The sequence below is a fragment of the Sebastes umbrosus genome, chromosome 18, assembly GCF_015220745.1.
Source record: "Sebastes umbrosus isolate fSebUmb1 chromosome 18, fSebUmb1.pri, whole genome shotgun sequence".
Taxonomy (NCBI): Eukaryota; Metazoa; Chordata; class Actinopteri; order Perciformes; family Sebastidae; genus Sebastes; species Sebastes umbrosus.
This window is the reverse complement of record NC_051286.1, coordinates 1,779,459-1,799,753: the sequence shown is the minus strand read 5'-3', so window position 1 is coordinate 1,799,753 and position 20,295 is coordinate 1,779,459. Positions and strand designations below refer to the sequence as shown.

General features: G+C 38.3%; 1 protein-coding gene across 2 annotated transcripts in view; it reads right to left on the bottom strand.

The window, feature by feature from the left end:
- myo6a (myosin VIa) overlaps nt 1-20,295 on the bottom strand; it is a 135,665-nt gene that overhangs the window by 97,362 nt on the left and 18,008 nt on the right. For both annotated transcript variants that reach the window (XM_037750205.1, XM_037750206.1), the window contains exons 2-9: nt 10,747-10,881; nt 4,919-4,988; nt 4,622-4,695; nt 3,513-3,642; nt 2,206-2,311; nt 1,831-1,886; nt 1,643-1,740; nt 983-1,147 (exon numbers count right to left, since the gene is read on the bottom strand). In XM_037750205.1, coding sequence (XP_037606133.1) covers nt 983-1,147; nt 1,643-1,740; nt 1,831-1,886; nt 2,206-2,311; nt 3,513-3,642; nt 4,622-4,695; nt 4,919-4,988; nt 10,747-10,863 — 816 coding nt within the window. In that variant the 5' untranslated portion in view covers nt 10,864-10,881. The remainder of the gene's footprint in view (nt 1-982; nt 1,148-1,642; nt 1,741-1,830; nt 1,887-2,205; nt 2,312-3,512; nt 3,643-4,621; nt 4,696-4,918; nt 4,989-10,746; nt 10,882-20,295) is intronic.

Genomic DNA, 20,295 nt, shown 5'->3' with positions numbered 1-20,295 from the left:
CAATTTTTCACTCAAGGCAAATGAGACAGTTTGAAAATGAGCCGCGGCCGCAACTGGAAAACAACGTATTGATGTACTGGAGTCGTCGAAGGCTCATATCAAGACGTTTGGAGGACGGAGGAGGAGGCGTGCATTAACCCTCCTAAACTGTGACATACTCATCGGCCAAAACTATTTCCGAAGTGCCATCTGGTACGCCCGTGGTCTTCAACACAGCCTGATGTCACACCTGTTTAGTACTATTATTTATTATTATTATTATTATTATTATTTATTATTTAGAGAATAGCGAGGGCGAGCGTTGGCTCTTTTGTAGTAATGTTGTCTGGTGTTGACGTGCACAGTGCTGCTCGCTACCGGAGCTGGTTTAATCCAAAAAGGCGCAATGCTTTCTCGAGGTCGGATCACGTTCTCACCACAAACGAACCGTACCGCAGTTTGTTTGGAACCGAACCGAGACCACCCCTTCCAGGAGGTCTCGGTTCGCTTGTTTAGGTGCTGCATCCGAGTGCTGCGTTCACACCTGCCCAAAACGAACCGCACCGAGAGGGTAAAACGCTCCAGGGTTACATTCAACCCAACTAAACAAGGCAGGTGTGAATGCGCCCTTTAGATGCCTGGAACTACTTTACAAGGAACTAAAAGGTTCCTTCAGTCCTACGTGTTGTCTGCGTTTCCACCGTGGTCTAAAGACCTGGGAAGATTAGTTGTTCTGTGAGGTAAAATTTATGTTTCTGTCAAAGGAGTCTGGTGGCTTTGAAGAGAGAGCGTAGATAACGGCTTCAGTTACCTGTCAGAAAGGGCTGTGGTAAAACATATTCTAAATATAGCGTACACTTCTTGATTCTTTTAGGTGTCTAAAAGCCTCCGTCCACAGCAGCATGCTTGCTCCAAACTCCATCTCCTGTAGGTAACACACTGACTACGGAGAAGTACAACATCCCAGCTATCTCTTTAAAGAGGAAGTGTGATGCGTCCGTACCCTGAAGGTGTCCGGGGAGCCGAGGTGGAACTTCTGCCTGATGTCCTCGGGCGCTCCGGCACACAGTCGGTAGAAGATGTGGTAGTTTCTCTCCTCTTTGCTTTGTCTGCAGATCCTCGACTTCTCCAGCAGGTAGTGCGACACGAAGCCGCCCACGACGGCGTTCTGAGCACACGGGAAACACATTTTAATATCCTAAATACCAAAACCACGTTGACCTCATATCCTATCCTTGTATATTGGTTTACATGGAGGAAAGTTAATAAAGTAGGAAATCTGGAAAGTTTAAGGTCAATACAAGAGAAAATAACACGTCATAATGTGAAGAATATATGCTGATTTATAGCATATATGCACGTCTGCAGCAGCAACAGAGACAAAAGAGTAAAAAAGATAAATACTGCAGAAACTGAGGCCTCATTACGGTTCGTTTTTTGCTGCCTAAGCATCCGAGACGATACGGGGGAATATTGTGTTTATTCATGAATGCAGAGATATTCATTAAGAAGATAAATGTAAACAGTTTATGCTAAATAACCACAGCTATTAGGCATCATATTTAATTCATAGCTTTTCATTGTTTGAGGAACAGTCATCTGGAGAGCGCTCAGGAGACAAACAGAGGAGTTCTCTGATAGCGCAGCGTAAAGCGTAAAGCACCTTCTCATTGAAGTGGATTTCCACAAACTTTCCGAAGCGGCTGCTGTTGTTGTTCCGGACAGTTTTCGCGTTTCCGAAAGCTTCCAGCAACGGGTTCGCTGCAGGGCGAGAGAGGAGGGGAAACTAAGAGTCACAAACTCAAACAGAAGAAACTATTAAATAAATAACGGATATGAAGCGAGGCTCACCTTCCACTATCCTCTCGTCGATGTCCTGACCGGTTCCATACGACGACGTCAAGTATCTGTCAGGAGAAAAACGGAGAACAAGAAGAGTTTCAGCAGGTTTCCTCTCATGATCACGGTGTTACTGTGGCTCATAGATTGTTTATAAAGATACATGTGTAAATTGAAGTAAAGTAAAGAAAAGTAAACTGAAGTAAAGCAAAGAAAAGACAAGTAAAATTAAGTAAAGACGATTAAAGTGAAGTAAAAATGAAGCGACCCTTTGGTTTGTTTGTGTAACTTAACTCATCAGATTTCACCAGGACATTTCCAGCTATAATCACATGACGGTTGTTGTTATATATATATTGTTATATAAAGACGCAGCGTCTTCCTCACCTGAGAACGAACTTGGTGTTTTCGGTCTTGCCGGCGCCAGACTCCCCCGAGACGATGATGGACTGGCTCATCTTCAGGACCTTCATGTCCCGGTACGCCTTATCAGCTGGCCGACAAACACAGACACAAGAACACGTTAGATTTACACTTCCCTCCTCCTCAACCACACTAACCTGACCCCGACAACCAAACACACTAACCTGACCCCGACAACCAAACACACATTAAAAACATGTTTGTTTCTGTCTGAAATATAAAGATAGAAACCACTGTGGTGTTCAGAGGACTGTGGGAAATCTGAGCGCTGACTGCCGCCTGCTGGACGGATCAGAAACTACAACAGGAAGTTATTAATGAACTGATTCTGCTCAGAGGACAACGCCTGTTAGCAGGATAAATTAACTGTTGGTTTTGGTTCTTTCATGGGATTTGAGGAGTACAAGAAAAATATGGAACATCTCCAGACTCCTTTAAGTTTAGATTCAAGGATATGTGTCCTCGGGTTTGGCAGAGTGAGACTGATAAGGTTTTTTGAATATATTTTAATTTGCACAAAACAAATTTAGATTTCAAAAAAGAGATATTCACGTCTACTTTATGTTTGACAGGAGAGCAAGTTAACGAGCACCATTACATAATGTTTTGTCCTCACAATAAGAGCACTGAAAAAATATTAAATACTAAAAATATTAAAGAGGTAAAGAGTCTAACTAAGTTTGCTAAAGAAGCCATTGTGTACTTTGCAAGAGTGTGCTTGTTTGCTTATTTGTTAATTTACTTATTTACTTATGTGTCGCTGTTGTCTTACTTTATATCTGTTGTTTTATTACATGTGCAAGAATCCCCGTAGACCTCCTTGAGGGGACTCTGAGGAATACATTAAGGTCTTAAAAAGACTTATTAAAAATAGAAATGGTCAAACTACGACCAACAGACAATAGAAAAAGAAAATAAGAAGGAAAATCTTTATTTTATTGGAGCAATTGACATGATCAGCAAAAAGTACGACCTCAAGTAAACACATAAATGTAAAGTGTTGATAATGATGATTACTATTCTATAATATATCCTCTCAGGCGGTCACTCGTCTGTGACTCACTGGATTTACTGTTTAACAGCAAAGAGAGTTCAGCAACCTGACAAAATAAAAACTAATAAACAAGCTTGTAGTGCTATCTGACCTGTTAACATTAATCACAATAAACACGGATCCTCCCACACAGGAACAACTTTATATATATATATATATATATATATATATATATTTACTCAGCAGAGAAACAGAAGTACTTGTACGGTAGACTCACCGATGGCGTAGACGTGCGGCGGCAGCGTGCCCAGCGACCGCCCCCGGTACTTGCTGATGGTCTCCGGAGAGTAAAGCTTTGGGATGTCATAGTACGGGTTCACTGCGATCAGGATGTTGGCTACAAACGTCTGGATGAGGACAAGAAGAAGAAGAAGAACAGGAGCAAAAATCATTTGGGAACAACTTCTTCAGGAGACAAAACCAACAGCTCTTGACATGAGAAAGTTGGAGAAGTCTTCATCTAGACTTTAATTCAGCAGAGTCAGTTCCCTCTTTCAGCCACTAGATGTCAGTGCGCACCCGGTCTGATTCACAGACAACACCACATGAATCACATCACATCACATCAGATCAGATCAGATCAGATCAGATCAGATCAGATCAGATCAGATCACATCAGATTAGATCACATCAGATCAGATCAGATCAGATCAGATCAGATCACATCAGATCAGATCAGATCAGATCAGATCAGATCACATCAGATCAGATCCATGGATGTATAAAGATCAGATCACATCAATGAAGTTTGTGAGTAAAGTATTAAAGTGTGTGTTTAAGTGAGTTTGTGTGTGTTATATTCTGTCTTAATGACGACCAATTTGAGTTTCAGACCATGAGAATGTTTTTAGAAAGTTAGAACATTTTGGAAAACAAGGACATTTTTAGTAAAGTGGAGACATCTTCAGAAAGACAGGACATTTGTAGGAAATTAGGATATGTTTTTAGAAAAATAGGATTTTTTTTAGAAAATTTATTTTATTAAAAAAAAATTAGGAAATTTGGATATTTTTAGAAAATTAAGATATTTTTAGAAAATAAAGATATTTTTTAGAATATTGGGATATGGGGTCAAGGAACGGAGAAACCCTGAAGTTCTGCTTCCTGTTCACTGCAGGAACATTTATTATATATTTATGGAAATGTCTCTGAACCTCTGACAAATAATCTTCCTTTCCATTCTATCTATTTTTAACAGAAACTGCTGCTTCTTTCTCTCCTTGATGTAAAGATGATGAGACATAAGATCCATTATCTTTTAGTGCGAGACACTGAAGGTATTTGTGTAGGAAGTAGAAACAATCAGCTCGTCGTGTTCGTACTCACATAAATCTTATCTTTGCTGTATCTCACACGGACGTTGTTGAGCAGAGTGGCTTCATTCAAGTACATCAAAGAACCTGAGAGACACAGAGAGGACATTAAAGTTACTGGAATAATAAAGGCATCACACACAATATTAACATTTATGGAGGGGATTTATGAGCTATGCTGCAGCCAGCCACCAGGGGGCGATGCAGATGTTTAGGCTTCACTTTTGGAGAGCTGTCATGTTGTCTTTATATACAGTCTATGATCTCCACTCAGCAGGTAACAGAAATGAGGTAAAAAGTAGAAACTTACAGTTGTCCTCCACATGTTTGTTGACATCCTCCTCTGCAGGGAAGACTTGGTTTACAGCAGCCAGAAATGTCTGAAAAAAAAGGAACAAAAGAAACAAATTAATCAAATTAATTTAAATTTAATTAAGTAAATTATGAATCATAAAGTAAAAAATATATATCACAAGACATCCAAAACAAGTGTTCAATATTCTGTCATCTAAGGAATAAAGTCCATGAATTACCCATGAATTTTATTTATTGATTAGTCTCGTTTCTTTGGACAAATCAAAGTGTTTGTTTAATTAATTTGATGTTGAGGTCTGTGAATGATTTAAATAGTGACACCATAACGTCTTCTAGTTTGAATGTGGTAGTACTGATATGTTACAATTGATTATCGATAGTGTTTGTATTGTTTTGTTATTTTAAAACATCGTATGTATGATATGACTATTAATGGTTGACATTTTTTATTTTATTTATTTTATGTTATTGTTTTTTAATGATATGAATATTGATGGTTGAAGTTTTATATTTATTTTGCATTTATTTTTTTTATTTTTTTAAATTATATTTCTATTGATGGCTAAAGTGTTTTATTTTTTTTTATTTTTTTTTTAATGATATGACTATTGATGGCTAAAGTTTTTTATTTATTTTTTAAATTATTTTATTGTTGTTTGTTTTTTTTACTGATATGACTATTGATGGTTGAAGTTTTTTATTTATTTTATTATTTTGTGATTATACGACGGTCTCAATGGGTCTTCCCTGGCTAAAGAAAAAAAGGTTAAATAAATAAAAATGGATATAAACATTTGATAAAAGAGTATAAACATACATTTTGATTAAATAAAACTGTATCAACAAAGGACACATTAATGCATGAGGCTTTGTTATTATTTTTTGAGGAACAAAAGCCATGAAATGACGCCGATTTGATAATAATAAAATAATTTAAAATATTTGAATGCCTTTTTTTATTCAACACAAGTTTAAGTTTTGCTGAAACTGCATACTCCTCTTTCTCAGCAATTTCCTGCCGTCAGTTATTATGTAAAAAAGTTGTCATGAATTAATTCTGAAACATCACAGGAAGGTTTTTAATCTTCGTTTCTTTCAGTTTTCAGATTATCACAATAAATATATATTATATTTATCCAGAGTTATAAAACTGTCAGGTGAAGTCTGATGAATTATTTGGCGGTAACAGGATCGGAGCCAGAGAGCCGTCAACACCTCCACAGACAAACGCTGCATTATTAACAGTCTGATAAACTCACTAGATAGAATCAGAAAGATTTCATAATGATCTGACAGAAGAGAAGAGCACAAATAAAACACTTCTGATGTTTTTAGAAGCTTGAAGTTGCTCTCTTTACTTTTACTCCTAAAGCTGTGATGCATTCGCTGTCGACACATTTCAGATTCCTGCAGCTCAAGGCGCCCATGTTGAACTAATACAGGAGGGTTTATGTGGACACATGTGACCTCAGTGTTTTGGAGAAAGAGCCGATCTCTGCCAGGCTCTCCTCTGCAGGGCCGGGCCGTTTAATCTATCTGGCCTGTTTAAAGAGGCGCTGCAGGCCTCCGGCACGCCGAGGCTGCACGCCGAGGTGACGTACAGTCGATTCATTCTTTCCAGTAGTGGCATGTTCCACATTCTCAGCCCAAACTGGACTGGATTCCACAACGCTGCGCCGCCGCGGGAGGAGAAAATAGAGGAGGAGGAGGTGGTGGTGGAGGGGAGGTGACACAAGGCCAATAATCTGAGAGGAAAACTGTTCACCCTTTCATCACCGCTGAGGACGAGAGAGACGGTGACAGATTGTACCACGTTTGACCCCCATCTCACTGTTATATACAGTATGCACCGCCATCATTGGTCTAGTTAATGGCATTCATTGACTATATTTTGTACAGGAGCTCTTGGACAGATTTCAAATCCTTTACATACAGTACACGGTGTTATTACGCAGGTTTACTAGTTTACTAGATTTGTCTTTATAAACTGAATTTCGGACCATTTTCCAGAGCATACATCAAGGTTTTAGTTTTCCTCTTCAAAAGCAGCCATTAGTTTTAGTTTATTTCAGTACGAGTTGGTGGCGTACAACTACTCTGCAGCAATTTGTAGTTTTAGGTGGAGTTACGTGGCTTAATGAAAAAACAGTTTATCCATCTGTGCAGCGTTTCTGCAGAGACGACAAGACTGCAGAAAGTCACTCCGCCGACTATTGTTCCATCACGCTACTCTCCTATAAACCCTCAAGCGTTTACCTCCTTGTATTGGTGCAGTTCGTTTGGGCAGGTGTGTTAACACGAACCAGAACAACCCGGACCGAGACCAACTCCTCAACAAGGTTTAACAACGAACTCTGGTACGGTTTGGTGCAGTTGTTTGAAGATGATCCAACCTTGATCCAACCCAACTGGAGGAAGCACTGGAGACTTTTTAGTGGCTTTTAATGCTGTTCAATGCTCCTCTGAAAACACTGCATGATGGGTATATTTACATTTCCTCCTTCAAACCTCCTCCAATGATTTAGCATTAAAACTGTCGGACTCATGACGGACTTCCTCGTCACAACCTGGCGCCTACATTACCCACAATGCAACTCTAGATTCAGGTGTGTTATGCTAGTGGCGGCTAATGTATCCTGCAGCAGAGATGATGACTTGATGGCTAACTTCTCTCTGACTCCACATCTCCAGATTGAATGAAGAACACGTGTTGACTGTCACAATACAACTATCATACAATGCTATTAGCCGACCAAGCATACAGCATTAATACTGCTATCTGCCAACAAACCACGGAGCAAAATCATCCCCATCTCCTTTATGTTAGTTATGACAAGTTACGACTTCTTTAATTTAGCGGAGAGGAAAACCTGCAATCAGACTTGTTTAATTATTCATAATAATCAGTGTTTGGCCTCAAGTATCTGTTCATAATACAGTTCCTTCTATACTAGCGTCTAAATTACAGATTACCTAAAGTATCCAGTGTGATAATAACTGAGCTGACAGCCGACAGGACGAAGAGAGAGGCGTCCTTTGTGACTGACAGTATGACAGACAGGCTATCATGCTCTGTGTCCTTCTCTCCTGACGTCGTCCATCGCAGGACGTCTGCCAGCGAGTGAACGCATCGTCACACACTGGCACAAACTGGCTGCAGCAGGACAGACTGGACATTGTTCTGACTGTTAGAGGCCTCGGCTGCAGCCCGGAAACCGTCTCTGAGAACCTAAGGACCTGAGGAGGAGCGACCAGAGCAACATACCGGGAACATACTGTTTCATCTTCCTTTACATGTGATCTGATGTTCCTTTAAGAAGTGGTAACGCTGCAACACCGGCAACAAACTCTACCTATAAAATGCTGCCGGTTAAAGGTCGGGTCATTGTTGGTTTGAGTCAAAGGAATCTGATCATGTGACCAACTAAAGTCTCCAGCAGTCACGTTTTATCAGCTCTGATCCGAGGTGCAGAATCACATCTTCAGGCATGAAAATCTACAAGAATCAACTTGAATTTCAGCGTTGCCATGACGAACTGATCTTAATGTTAGATGACAGACGACTGGAGAGTTAATAACATAAAACAAACCTGAACTTGATGAGACTTGAGTCAAAGCTTTAAGGTTCATACAGCAACATGAAATGTGTTGAAAGACAGAAAATGAGCATTTGATATCAGATTTATTTCTTTAACACATTATAAGTTATCATTGCTGTAAAACTGCTGTTAAACTGCTGCTCCTCAAGCTGCAGTACATTATAGTGAATGGTCAACTTTTAAATGTTTTGATTAATAACATGAGATTTAAAAAAGATTTAAGAACATTATTTCTGTTTTGTTCTTTTGCTTTGTTTTTGTTTCTTTTTTTATTATTATTTTTAATATTTTATTATTTTGTATTATCATTTTGAATATGTTTTATTACTTAAATGTATTATTATTTATTTATTTATTATTATTATTATTTATTCTTTTTTATTATTCTTTTGAATATGTTTTATTACTTAAATGTATTATTATTATTTATTACAATTACATTTTATTATTTTAAAATAATGTTTATTGTTATGTATTTTTTGTTTTTAATTTTCAATGCATATCCTGAAAAGTAATAAAAATGTTGATCACAAAAAAAAATTAAGAAAACATAATTTACCCAAGAAGCAAAGGTGCAGCAGCAATGCATGAAAACGGACTTTTGTGACCGAAACCAACAGATAAACAACAATTTAACTTTAAAGCAGGGCTACAATTTATTATTATTTTCATTGTTGATTAATCGGTTTATTATTTTCTTGATTAATCGATTCATTATTTGGTCGATAAAATGTCGATCAGTGTTTCCAGAAGCCCAAGACGACGTCCTCAAATGTCTTATTTTATCCATAACTCAAAGATATTCAGTTTACTGTCATAGAGGAGTAAAGAAAGCATAAAATATTCACATTTAAGAAGCTGCAATCAGAGAATTTAGACTTTTTTTTCCTTAAAAAATGACTCAAAACGATAAATAGTTTATCAAAATAGCTGGCGATTAATCGTTGCAGCTTTAATTAAATGTCCCACACATGATGGACGTCACACACACAGACACACACACACACAGACACACACACGCTGACGGTTCTGTGTTTTATCGGCCGACGGTACACAGAATTAGCGAGGAGGCTCTTTCCAAAAGGGAGCACTCAGTCACAGAGAGAGGCCTTCTGGGAAAAGATTACCGAGACGGACACCAAGCTTTATGGGTTCCCTCGGCGACGGGCTCTCAGTGACATTAAAAGCTTTGCTGAGGGCGATATGGCACCTCAACCAGCAGAAAAGTGAATTAACGTTGGAGCGGCGGAGGGAAGGAAAAGCCTGTTTGTCTTCCTGTGAAGAGCCACTTGACTTGAGATGCTGCTGATTAATTTTTAGTTCTGGAGGACGTTAGAAAGCTGCAGGTCTGGAGGTGAATCACTGAGTGAATGATGCTTTATGGCTTCCTGAGCTTGTGACCTTCCACATGAGATTAAGGGTTAAATAATCATTAACACACGAGAGGTGAAGAAACCGTATCAGAAGAGGTTTGACTGGAAACTAAAAGCTCTGAGAGATCCAGGAAGGACCACATAGAGTCAATCTGTCTGTCACTCTGGAGACTTTCAATGCTCTTCAATGCTCCTCTGAAAACAATGCATTATGGGTATATTTGCATTTCCAACGATCAATAAGAATAATAAATAAGATGTCTGTATATATAAGTCAAGTGTTCTGGAAGTTGTAAACAATCCAACCAACTGCGAGATGAATCGTGATCATAAAACATTTGATTCGGAGCAACAACAAAAGGACGATATCAACCTTGTCTTAAGTGGAGAAGTACTACAATAAATACAGGATGGATATACATGGACTGGATTATCTACTGCTTACTACTTAACTCTGAAAATGTCAGACTCATGATGGACAGTTTAAAAAAAAGAGGATCAGAATCGGTGCAGCAGAACCAGAGATATTGTCTTCTTTTTATCCAACACATTCTTCTTCCTTGTCAGAACCTGGTGCCTACATTACCCACAATGCAACTCTAGATTCAGGTGTTTTTAAGCTAGAAGTAGCTAATGTATCCTGGAGCCTTTTAGCCTGCAGCAGAGATGAGCAGCGAGCTAACTACTTACTCTCATTTTCAACCAACGCTGACTCAAGTGACATCACATGAGTCTTCTCCACAGCAACAGCCGCTAAGGTTTATGGGTATTTTAATGCCAACACACCGAACTGGCAGAACAAACTGAAAAATGTACATGATGGAGCAGCTGTCAGTTCGGAGGTCGCTCACCTTTCCCTTCTGTTTGAGAGGTTCGATGGTGAGGCTGTCGGCGCCGATGTCCACAATCGTCCCCAGCTGGAACCCGTCCGCTGGGTGTGGCGCCCACACCGGCTTCCCATCCTCCATTGCACCGCTCTGACGACTCTGGAAAACATGACACAACAGTCACAGGCGTGTTTCCTCCAGCTGGGAACCTACAAGGGTTTCTTCTAGGTGGTTGCTCAAGAGGTGACTTTTACAGAAGTTGTGCTCCTAAAACTTGCTGAAGTCCCCTTAAAACATAAAATATAAAATACAAAACACATGACTGCAAGAGTCTTTCTGTCTTCAATCCATTTGGATTTTAGGTATATTTTTTATTAACTTATTTCATTATTGAATTTATTATTATTATTATTATTATTTCTTTTTTTCTCTTTGTATTATTATTATTATTTGTTATTATTTTATTCTATTTTTGTTTTAATTATTTCAATTTTGAATGTTGATGCTGTTTTCTCTTTTGTATTTATTGTGTTTGTTTCTAAGCTCAATTACTTAAAAATTGGTTTATAAACTATTTTAATTACTAACTGTAAATTGCATATATGAAAACAATCTAAAAAAAAGGGGAAAAAATAAAGTATACAAAATAAATAAATAAAATCCAAAAGCAAACGTTTAAAATAAGCCACATAAATGAAGCAGTAACATAAAATAAATAAAATAAAATGACTGAATCCTAATGAAACAAAGGAAAACATTTATTTCTGCACTGACATCTTAACTATAAAACAGTTTAATAAGATTTGTTTATACTTTATTTTTTAATTAATTCATATTTGTTATTCTAATTATGTCACTCTAAATATGTCAACTAAAGTCGTCTTCTTTCTGGATGTCTTTCACACTTTTTACCTTCTATTTTCTATTTCTGACTGATGTGTTGTATTTTTAGAAATATATATAAATATTCTCAATCAAGCAAAAAAATATTGGATCTTAAACTCTAACAGGCGTTTAAGCTTTTAAGGAGTATATTCTCCGCTTTGATTAAAGTTTATTAGTCTTTACAAAACTGAACTTCAAATGAATCTCAACATGTTTTTAAAAGCTGGGACGACGTTTTATTAGTTTGTGTCGCCTACAGAATGTTTTAATTGGCAAGATGTTTTTTAAATGTTGTATTAACATCTGTAACATCTGTAACATCTGCAGCAGCAGCAGCAGCAGCAGCAGCAGTAGTAGTAGTTGTAGTAGTTGTAGTTGTAGTTTGTGATCGCTTTAGTCTGGATATGAATTATTGAAAAATCAAAAGCAGCAGCGGTGGTCAAACTGCATCGACTCTCTCTCCTGTGTACTACAGTGTACTGGATGTGGCTGAGCTCTCTGGAGGTTTGTGGCAGCCAACAAACCAATTACAGAGTTATTGAGTCTCACTAGCAGCTCATCGTGTTACTGTGGTGCTGGTGATGATGATGATGATGATGATGATGATGTTCCCTCGGGGACGACCTACGATACTCACAGCCGAGGATGAAAATAACCTGTTCAGGTCAAATAGCTGATTTTGTAATTTGTCTCAACTCAAGAGTACAAAATTAAATCAAATTAAAAAAAGTTAGTGGAAAAGCTCCAGGAAGATGAAACCATGTTAAAATATTTACTTATATTTTTATTTATTTATTTATTTATTATTATTATTAAAAATAATTTCTTCCCTATTTATTTTTTATTTATTTTTGTTTATTATAATTCCTATTCTATCCTTTTATTTGTATTATCTATTTTTATCTTTCATTTTTATATTATTTATTTATTATTATTATTATTATTATTATTATTATTATTATTATTATTATTATTATTAATAATTATTTATTTTCTTCCCTATTTAGTTTTCTCTATTTATTTTTTATTTTTTTATTATTATTCCTATTTTATTATTTTTATTCTTTTATTTCTATTTTTTTAACTTTATCTCTCATTTTTATTTTATTTTACTTATTTATTATTATTATTATTATTATTGATTTGTTTTCTTCCCTATTTAGTTTTGATTTATTTTTGTTTATTATTATTATTATTCCTATTCTATTTTTTTATTCTTTAATTTCTATTTCTAATTTTATCTCTCATTTTTATTTAATTTTTTTTATTTATTTATTTATATATTATTCTTCAATTCCTTTTCTATACTTATCTTCTCTTCTCTCCTAATATAAGTAAATAAATAAACATGTTATTTTTCCTCCCTGTACATTAATATGTTTTCTCTGGGCCTATGGACGAAAAATATTACTCATCCCTATAAAATGGAACAATGTGTGGACATTGAGGGGATGCCGAAGCTCACGGACTGCCTCCTACAGTAAGGACACTTATGACCCCGTGATTGTACTGTACGACTCTACCTGTTAAAAGGAAACATATGGCGTGTTAATGCAACCAGAGTACTGTATCTGTACTTCATTAACTTTGTTATCTCCTTGAACACCAGCAGGGAGGGACAGACAAAAGACCACAAACTACCAGCATGTGTGAGAAAACTGGAAAAACGAGCCACCAACCCCCCCTGGACTGTTTACATGCACACCGAGCTCCAGCTCAGACGTCATCATCCTTTAGGGGAAGTTAGAGCTCCAGGAGTCCTCATATTCATATAATGACCAGAGATACAATCCAGGACACATACTTTATGAGTTAGATAGTGTTACGTTACTGTCTAAAGTATTGGGAGCATGCTGACTGTGTTAATATGAATGAGTCGAATCTGCTGCCAATGAGATCCGAGACTCTGAGCCAAGTCGTGTTTTATAGTTTCCATCTCTCTCTCTCTCTCTCTCTCTCTCTCTCTCTCTCTCTCTCTCTCTCTCTCTCTCTCTCTCTCTCTCTCTCTCTCTCTCTCTCTCTCTCTCTCTCTCTCTCTCTCTCTCTCTCTCCCTCTCTCTCTCCCTCTCTCCCTCCCTCCCTCCACATGGTGGCTTCCTGCCAAACTGAAAACGTAATAACAGCACTGACTTTTCTCTGGGAACTTAAAATATTACCCAGAGCTCGAATTCAATTACTGTAGGGATATTAAACCATCACCGTCTGGGAACAATCGCCTCTTTATTAGTCCTGTTGTCGCTGGAGGAGAGCCGGTTGTTCATCACTCTAGAAGTGACCCTGAGAAATGTTGTATTTAGAGAAACAAACGTAGCGGTAGAGGTCAGAGCCCTGCAGCTTAAAAGGTCACAGGTTTCAGCAACAACAAACACTGTTCATCATGTTTTAAACCAACAGTGAATATATCTACTAACTAGTATTGTGTGTGTATTAATCCGCCGCTGAAAATAGTCCCCAACAAATGCTCTATTTATTCCTGTTTGTTTGATAGAAATCCACAGTGAGCAGCAGTTTTAGGAACATACTGAGACTATATATATATATATAAACAACTTCAGCATTCAAAATTGAAATAAATTTAAGAAAAGAAAAAAAAATATATAATAATAATAATAATAATAATAAAAAGAAAGAATATAATAATACAAAATAAAAATCAAATACAAATTAAACAAACAAATAAGTTAATAGAAAAAAATAAAAAAATAAGAGAGAAATTTGAGAAATTGAAGCCAACACTGAATTGCCAAAAACTGCAGTTCATCTAACGACCACTTGAGGCTCTAAAAGTGAGTCAATCCCCAAAGACCTCCAACTTTACAGCAGAAATAAACACGTTTACAGCCTGGTACAAAATACGGTTTCGGTCTCTAGAGCTAATTTCTTCGTTCATGACAACTGTACAAGGGTGGATTTTTATATAACTCAACTGTTTGAATTATATTAAGACTTAAAGTTAGGCATAAATGAGGGCGTGGCCCCTTTAAGTGACAGGTGGATGCCGCACCAGGTCGATCCACCAACAATCCGCCTCTTTGCCCATTCTTGAATTAATCCGGATGGACGTTGGCGACGGCCGGAGCCGCCCACTTTGACCTTCACAACGGCTCTTCAGAAACCTACAGGTGATGTCACGGATACCAAAACCTTATCGCCAAACAGCGTTGATATATAGAGTTCTGCAGGGAGGATGTATTTTTGTAGTCCAACCAAGAAGTTAGCATCACCCTGGTTCCCTCCACTAACAGCCAATGGGATTGTTCCATTTGTGCAAAAAAATCAGCTCTGTGGCAAACAAACGTTTATGATACATACACGTTTTATTCATCAAGATAATCTCTACAAATGAACACCACTTTTATGATTTTTGAATGCAATCAGCAGAAGTAAAAAGGCAATAAACAAACTACACCACGGTCGCATGACTTCCTGTCACCACCACTAAGATAAAGGCAGACTAGTTTTCGGCGTGATGACGTTTAGTCGTCTCATTTAGCTGCTTGTTAGCAACCGTTTTTTTGACGACACTTGTCGACACAGGAAGTACTAAAATGCTAACTCATTTCTGGGTTTTAGGACTCAATCCTGCAGCATCATTCTGCAAAACCCTGACAACTACACATGACGACTACATGATGGGAAAGGTATGGTTACGTTTAGGTAAACCATCTTGTGCACATTCATATCTGGATGATTCCTTCCTGAACGCTGTGCAGCTCCAGCCTGATCCAGGCTGACTCCAGGGTGACTAAATGTAGATCAAAGGTTGCTGGTAACTCATTGTCAGGGCTGTAAAATGAACCCTGCGAACAAAGAAAAGCACCAGACTGCATCTCACTGTGAGGTATAAAAAGAGGCCATTTAAAGAGGGTCTAACAGCTCAGTGCCAGGAAACAGGTCCAACGCTGCTTCACGTTCAACACAAACTGATCTGGGATCAATAAATCGTATAAAGTCAAGAATAACAACGATATTAAAGGTTGTGTGAAGCTCTCAGAGCTGCTGACGGAGACAGCTGGAGGCTCTGAGACGTTACAGAGGTCAGACACTGATGTGTCATGTCTGGTGTGATATTTAGAGTTACAGTATCTGAGCCACAGCTCTGCAGTCGTGGACTCTTTGACCAGGATGTTAAATTACTGAGAAGGAAGCTGAACTGATGAATAGATAACTGACAGGAGGTCAACATCCAGTCCACCTTACTTCCTGATAAACCCTGTCAGAGAATAACTGACCTACTGTTTCAGTGATAATGAAGAAAAAGTATGAATTTCAGAGTGAAATGAGATACCACGCACGCTCAGTTTTAAAGCTAGAGTGAAGATCCTGGTCTCATGAAACTATAAAACCTGATGAATCCATCGGTACCAACCATGTCAGACTAGCTTGTCATGAAGGAGGATAAATAACACTCCAAATTTAGGGTAAATGTTGGCGAGGAAAAACTGTCATGTCCATTTCCAAAGGGGTCCCTTGACCTCTGACCTCCAGATCAGTGAATGTAAATGGGTTCTATGGGTACCCACGAGTCTCCCCTTTACAGACATGCCCACTTTATGATAATCACATGCAGTTTGGGGCAAGTCATAGTCAAGTCAGCACACTGACACACTGACAGCTGTTGTTGCCTGTTGGGCTGCAGTTTGCCATGTTATGATGTGAGCATATTGTTTTATGCTAAATGCAGTACCTGTGAGGGTTTCTGGATCAATATCTGTCATTGATTTGTGTTGTTAATTGATTTCCAATAATAAATATATATATACATTTGCATTAAAGCAGCATATTTGTCCACTCCCATGTTGATAAGAGGATTAAACATCCCTTTTATCCACTAGAGCAAACAATGGAAAGACTGCTGACGGATCTGAGGTCATTGTGAGAGTTATAAATACATGAAGTCTACAGGTTGTGTGTGTTATCATCCTACTTTTAAATAGCAGCTTGCTGATTCGCTGCTTTTCTCCGCGAGGAAGTCACATGATCTTTAATGTCCCAGGAACGCAGCATCGTTATCAGGAATAACCCACATTTATAACCTTGTTTTATTGCTGTTGCTCAACCCGGTTTAACAGCTCAGGATTACATCACTTCCTGTGTGCTGGCAGGAGATGCTGAGTGATGGTGTGAGTGGGCTGGACAGTGTTTGGTTGGAACACGCTGGAACTCATGTTGCTGCAGTCAGACTGAAACATACTGTAACTTTCATCCTGATTCTTCTGGAGAAATGCATCAACTTTAATTTATTTATGATGTAATAATATTATATATCGATCAGACGCCATTGTTTGCACTTTTAACTAAAGCTGCTCCCTGAACGTTGATGAATCATCAGTCCAATCACTGCACTTTTTATTAGTTTTGACAACCGATTAATCATTTAAAGTAAGAATGCTGAATATTCTCTGATTCCAGCTCCTCAGCTGTGAAAAATCTACATTAAACATTGAAGATTTCCATGTTCAAGCGTCTCAAATGTGTGGATTTGCTGTTTTTCTTTTGTCTTATGTGATAATAATTTGATATTTTTGGAGTTTTGGATTGTTGCTCAGACAAAACAAGACATTAGAAACTGGCACACAGACAAAAACCCTCATCTTTGTTTGCAAGATGTTCTTTAGAGTGATCATCACTAGGTTGAAGGAGTGAGAAGCTGCCTCACAGGACTTTTTTAAATGCATTTGACTGTTTTACTAAAGGAAAAAGACCTGATTCAGACAGTTTATTTGCATTTACTCCCTCAAATGAATGTGATCGCTCAGTAAAAACCCCATAAAGCTTGTTTATCTGCTGGACCAGTAACTCTCCGATGGCTGCGCTGGGAACCATCAGCAGACATCCACTTCTCCGTCTCTGCATCTTTAATTTCTCACATGACTGAGGATGTTAATGGAAGTAATGTTCCAGAGGAGGCAGACGGCTCGATAGCTGTTGAAGCAGCGGGTTTTTAATATTTAGGGCAGCGGCTGCAAATAGAGTGCACCGTTTTAGTTTAAGGCTTTTATAAAAAAAACACATTAATGTGATGAGTCGAGGCTCCGCTCTGCTGTTAGCCCACTAATATTGAATCAGCTGCTTCAGACCAGAAGGATCAGACGTCGTCTGCTGGGGGAGACTTTTAGCTGCAGCGTCAGACTGATGGTAAATTTAGTTTCAGGTTTAATGTGAGAGAATTAAAATGAGTAAAAGAAGGTATATAGCTCCCTGAAGGCTTGTCGAGCACATCGTCCTCTGTGTGAATCCGCCGCTCTGTCCTGAATATTTGCATATCTCCAAGCGAGCCTGTTGTCAGGACCCAGCATCTGGCTGGTTTCAAGTGACCTCATGAACTCAGTAACCTGATCCTTGACCACAGGACTCATCTCAGTCCTCATTGGCTACAGTAACATTTCACCCAGAGGTGTGAAAATCACACAGAACAAAACCAGAGGAATGTTCTTTGTTCCTCCTCTTTCGACTCTTTGCTCTTCACCTCCTGACACAAGCTGACCAGCTGCTGGAGGTGACCCACAGCTCTTTCTACTCTTCATCTAAGCTCTCCAGTCCAGAAGCTGTAGAAACAGCTCTGTTCTGATCAATGGCCTGTTAGGAAACAGCCATTGCAACCAAGGAACCAAAAATCAGACGACGCGAGTGCTCTGCCCTTTTCACCAGCTAACTTCAAGCTATCAAGCAAAGAAGTTAGCACCAAACTAACAGCAAAGACGACCTCTTTGACTTGGAACCACAACTTCAACATATGGAATCACAAACCCTTTTCTTCCATGGATTGGTAACGTACTGGGCCTTAGCAATCGCACAGGGCTGAGCAAGACTGTCCAACTTTGATTTCTAGAAAGTACTTGTATTGATTTGGTTTAATGTTATTCATTGAGTTTGACTGTGTTGATTTATCTGTATTTGATATTCGGGTAGGTGGCTTCGCCACATCTGATGTGTTTAGTTTATGCTTCACATAGACAAGGTCTTGCATGCAACTAACCATCTTTTCTAACCCACTGCATTATCTAACACACATTAAGATCACATACAGACACTGTGAATTAGTTAAACATAAACATACAGCTTCAGATAATCTTAACCCCCACATCAACTAATTAATTATTAATCAACGTTCCAAATTGATAGTTTAGCATATATAATGAGACTATATTAACGTTTTGGTCATTGGTCCCTGATTCCAGGGTGGTGCCCCGTTTATTATTGATGTTTATTGATAATCTTTATTAATATTAATAATTCTATTATTATTTATTAATTAATTTGCTAATAACCAAAACCTACTAAAGTAGAACCCCTACACTGTGCAAATGTTATTGTTTGTTTTGCTTTACAACTGTTGATTGCAGCTCTAATGTAAATTAAAAACAAATACTCAATAAATATGCCACCAGATAACATCTGAGTGAGTCACATTAGAGGGGAAAAGATTCCTCTAGAGATCATGGAGGGCTGGTGAGGAGGACACGGGGGTAATGAGTGAGATAAACATTAACAAAAGTAATAATTAAATTAAATTAAATCATGCTCGGGTCGGAGGGCGCTGCTTGGTTTTGGCTCGACTGTTTTCAACATGGCGTTTTTCAACAGTGTTAACCTGGAGGGGAACCGGAGAGTAGGTGCTACGCGTTCAGCCAGTACGCTGCCAGGATTTACCTGATAATATTATGCAAACAAACTGGACCCACCTTCAGCTTTGTGACCACTTCTACAAAGAAAAGCCTTTTTTTTCTGTCTCTCTTTCTACAGAAACACACACCCTAACCTTTCACAGCGCTTTGACTCCGACAACAAAAGAGGTCGGAGGTTTCTTGTTACGGGTTCATCGTCTCTCACGGTTCACATATTCAAACATTATAATGATGCTAAAATAGCTGTTTGCTCTGCTGTCAAACCGGAGCTCAATACTGGATAGAAGATGTGATATCAAACAACAATTTCATCATGTTTAAATGGATTATTAACAACAGTTAATAGTTCTGATTAAGGCAAGAATCACCTTTATATATAACAGGTTTGTGGCACTAAACTATCACTTCACCTCAGAAAGAAATATCTAAACCAACATATTCCTTCACAGATCTATAAGTTATTTCCTGTAGTGCATCCTGCGATATTAATTCATATGAGCAGTAATATAAATACCTGGTAGGACTAGGAGGGACTTTTATTGTGGCAGTCGGTGCATAAAGGAGAAGTTGCAGCTGAAACTGGAGATGAATGTGAGCGTGATGAGCGTCACTTCATGTAAATGTTCCCACATGATGAACAATGTTTGATTGAGTGTGTTTGAACAGCAGCAGGCTCAGTTATCTCAGGAGGGATATTTTGGGACGCAGTCTCACTGACTGACTCTTTTCTTTGCTCTTTGTGGTTATTTTTGGCTGCTGATTAAATTCACCTCAAACTGTCACATTAAAGGCACATTACTGAAAACCAGAGCTTCACGTTACCTGTTATTCAGGTCACTGATCGCTTTCTGAACGGTTCACTATCACTGTTATTAGTAGATTAGCTTTTGAAATCATGCTAAAATGACATCGCTGCTATCATAAGATCCTGCGGTTGCTCTGTTTGCTTTCACACCACAAACTAACCTCACTAACATTGTTCAGGTGGTCTTGCTCCGGTTGTTTGATCTGCTCCGAGTTCATTTGAACCAAATCAAGCAGCCTAAAGACTCGGACCATG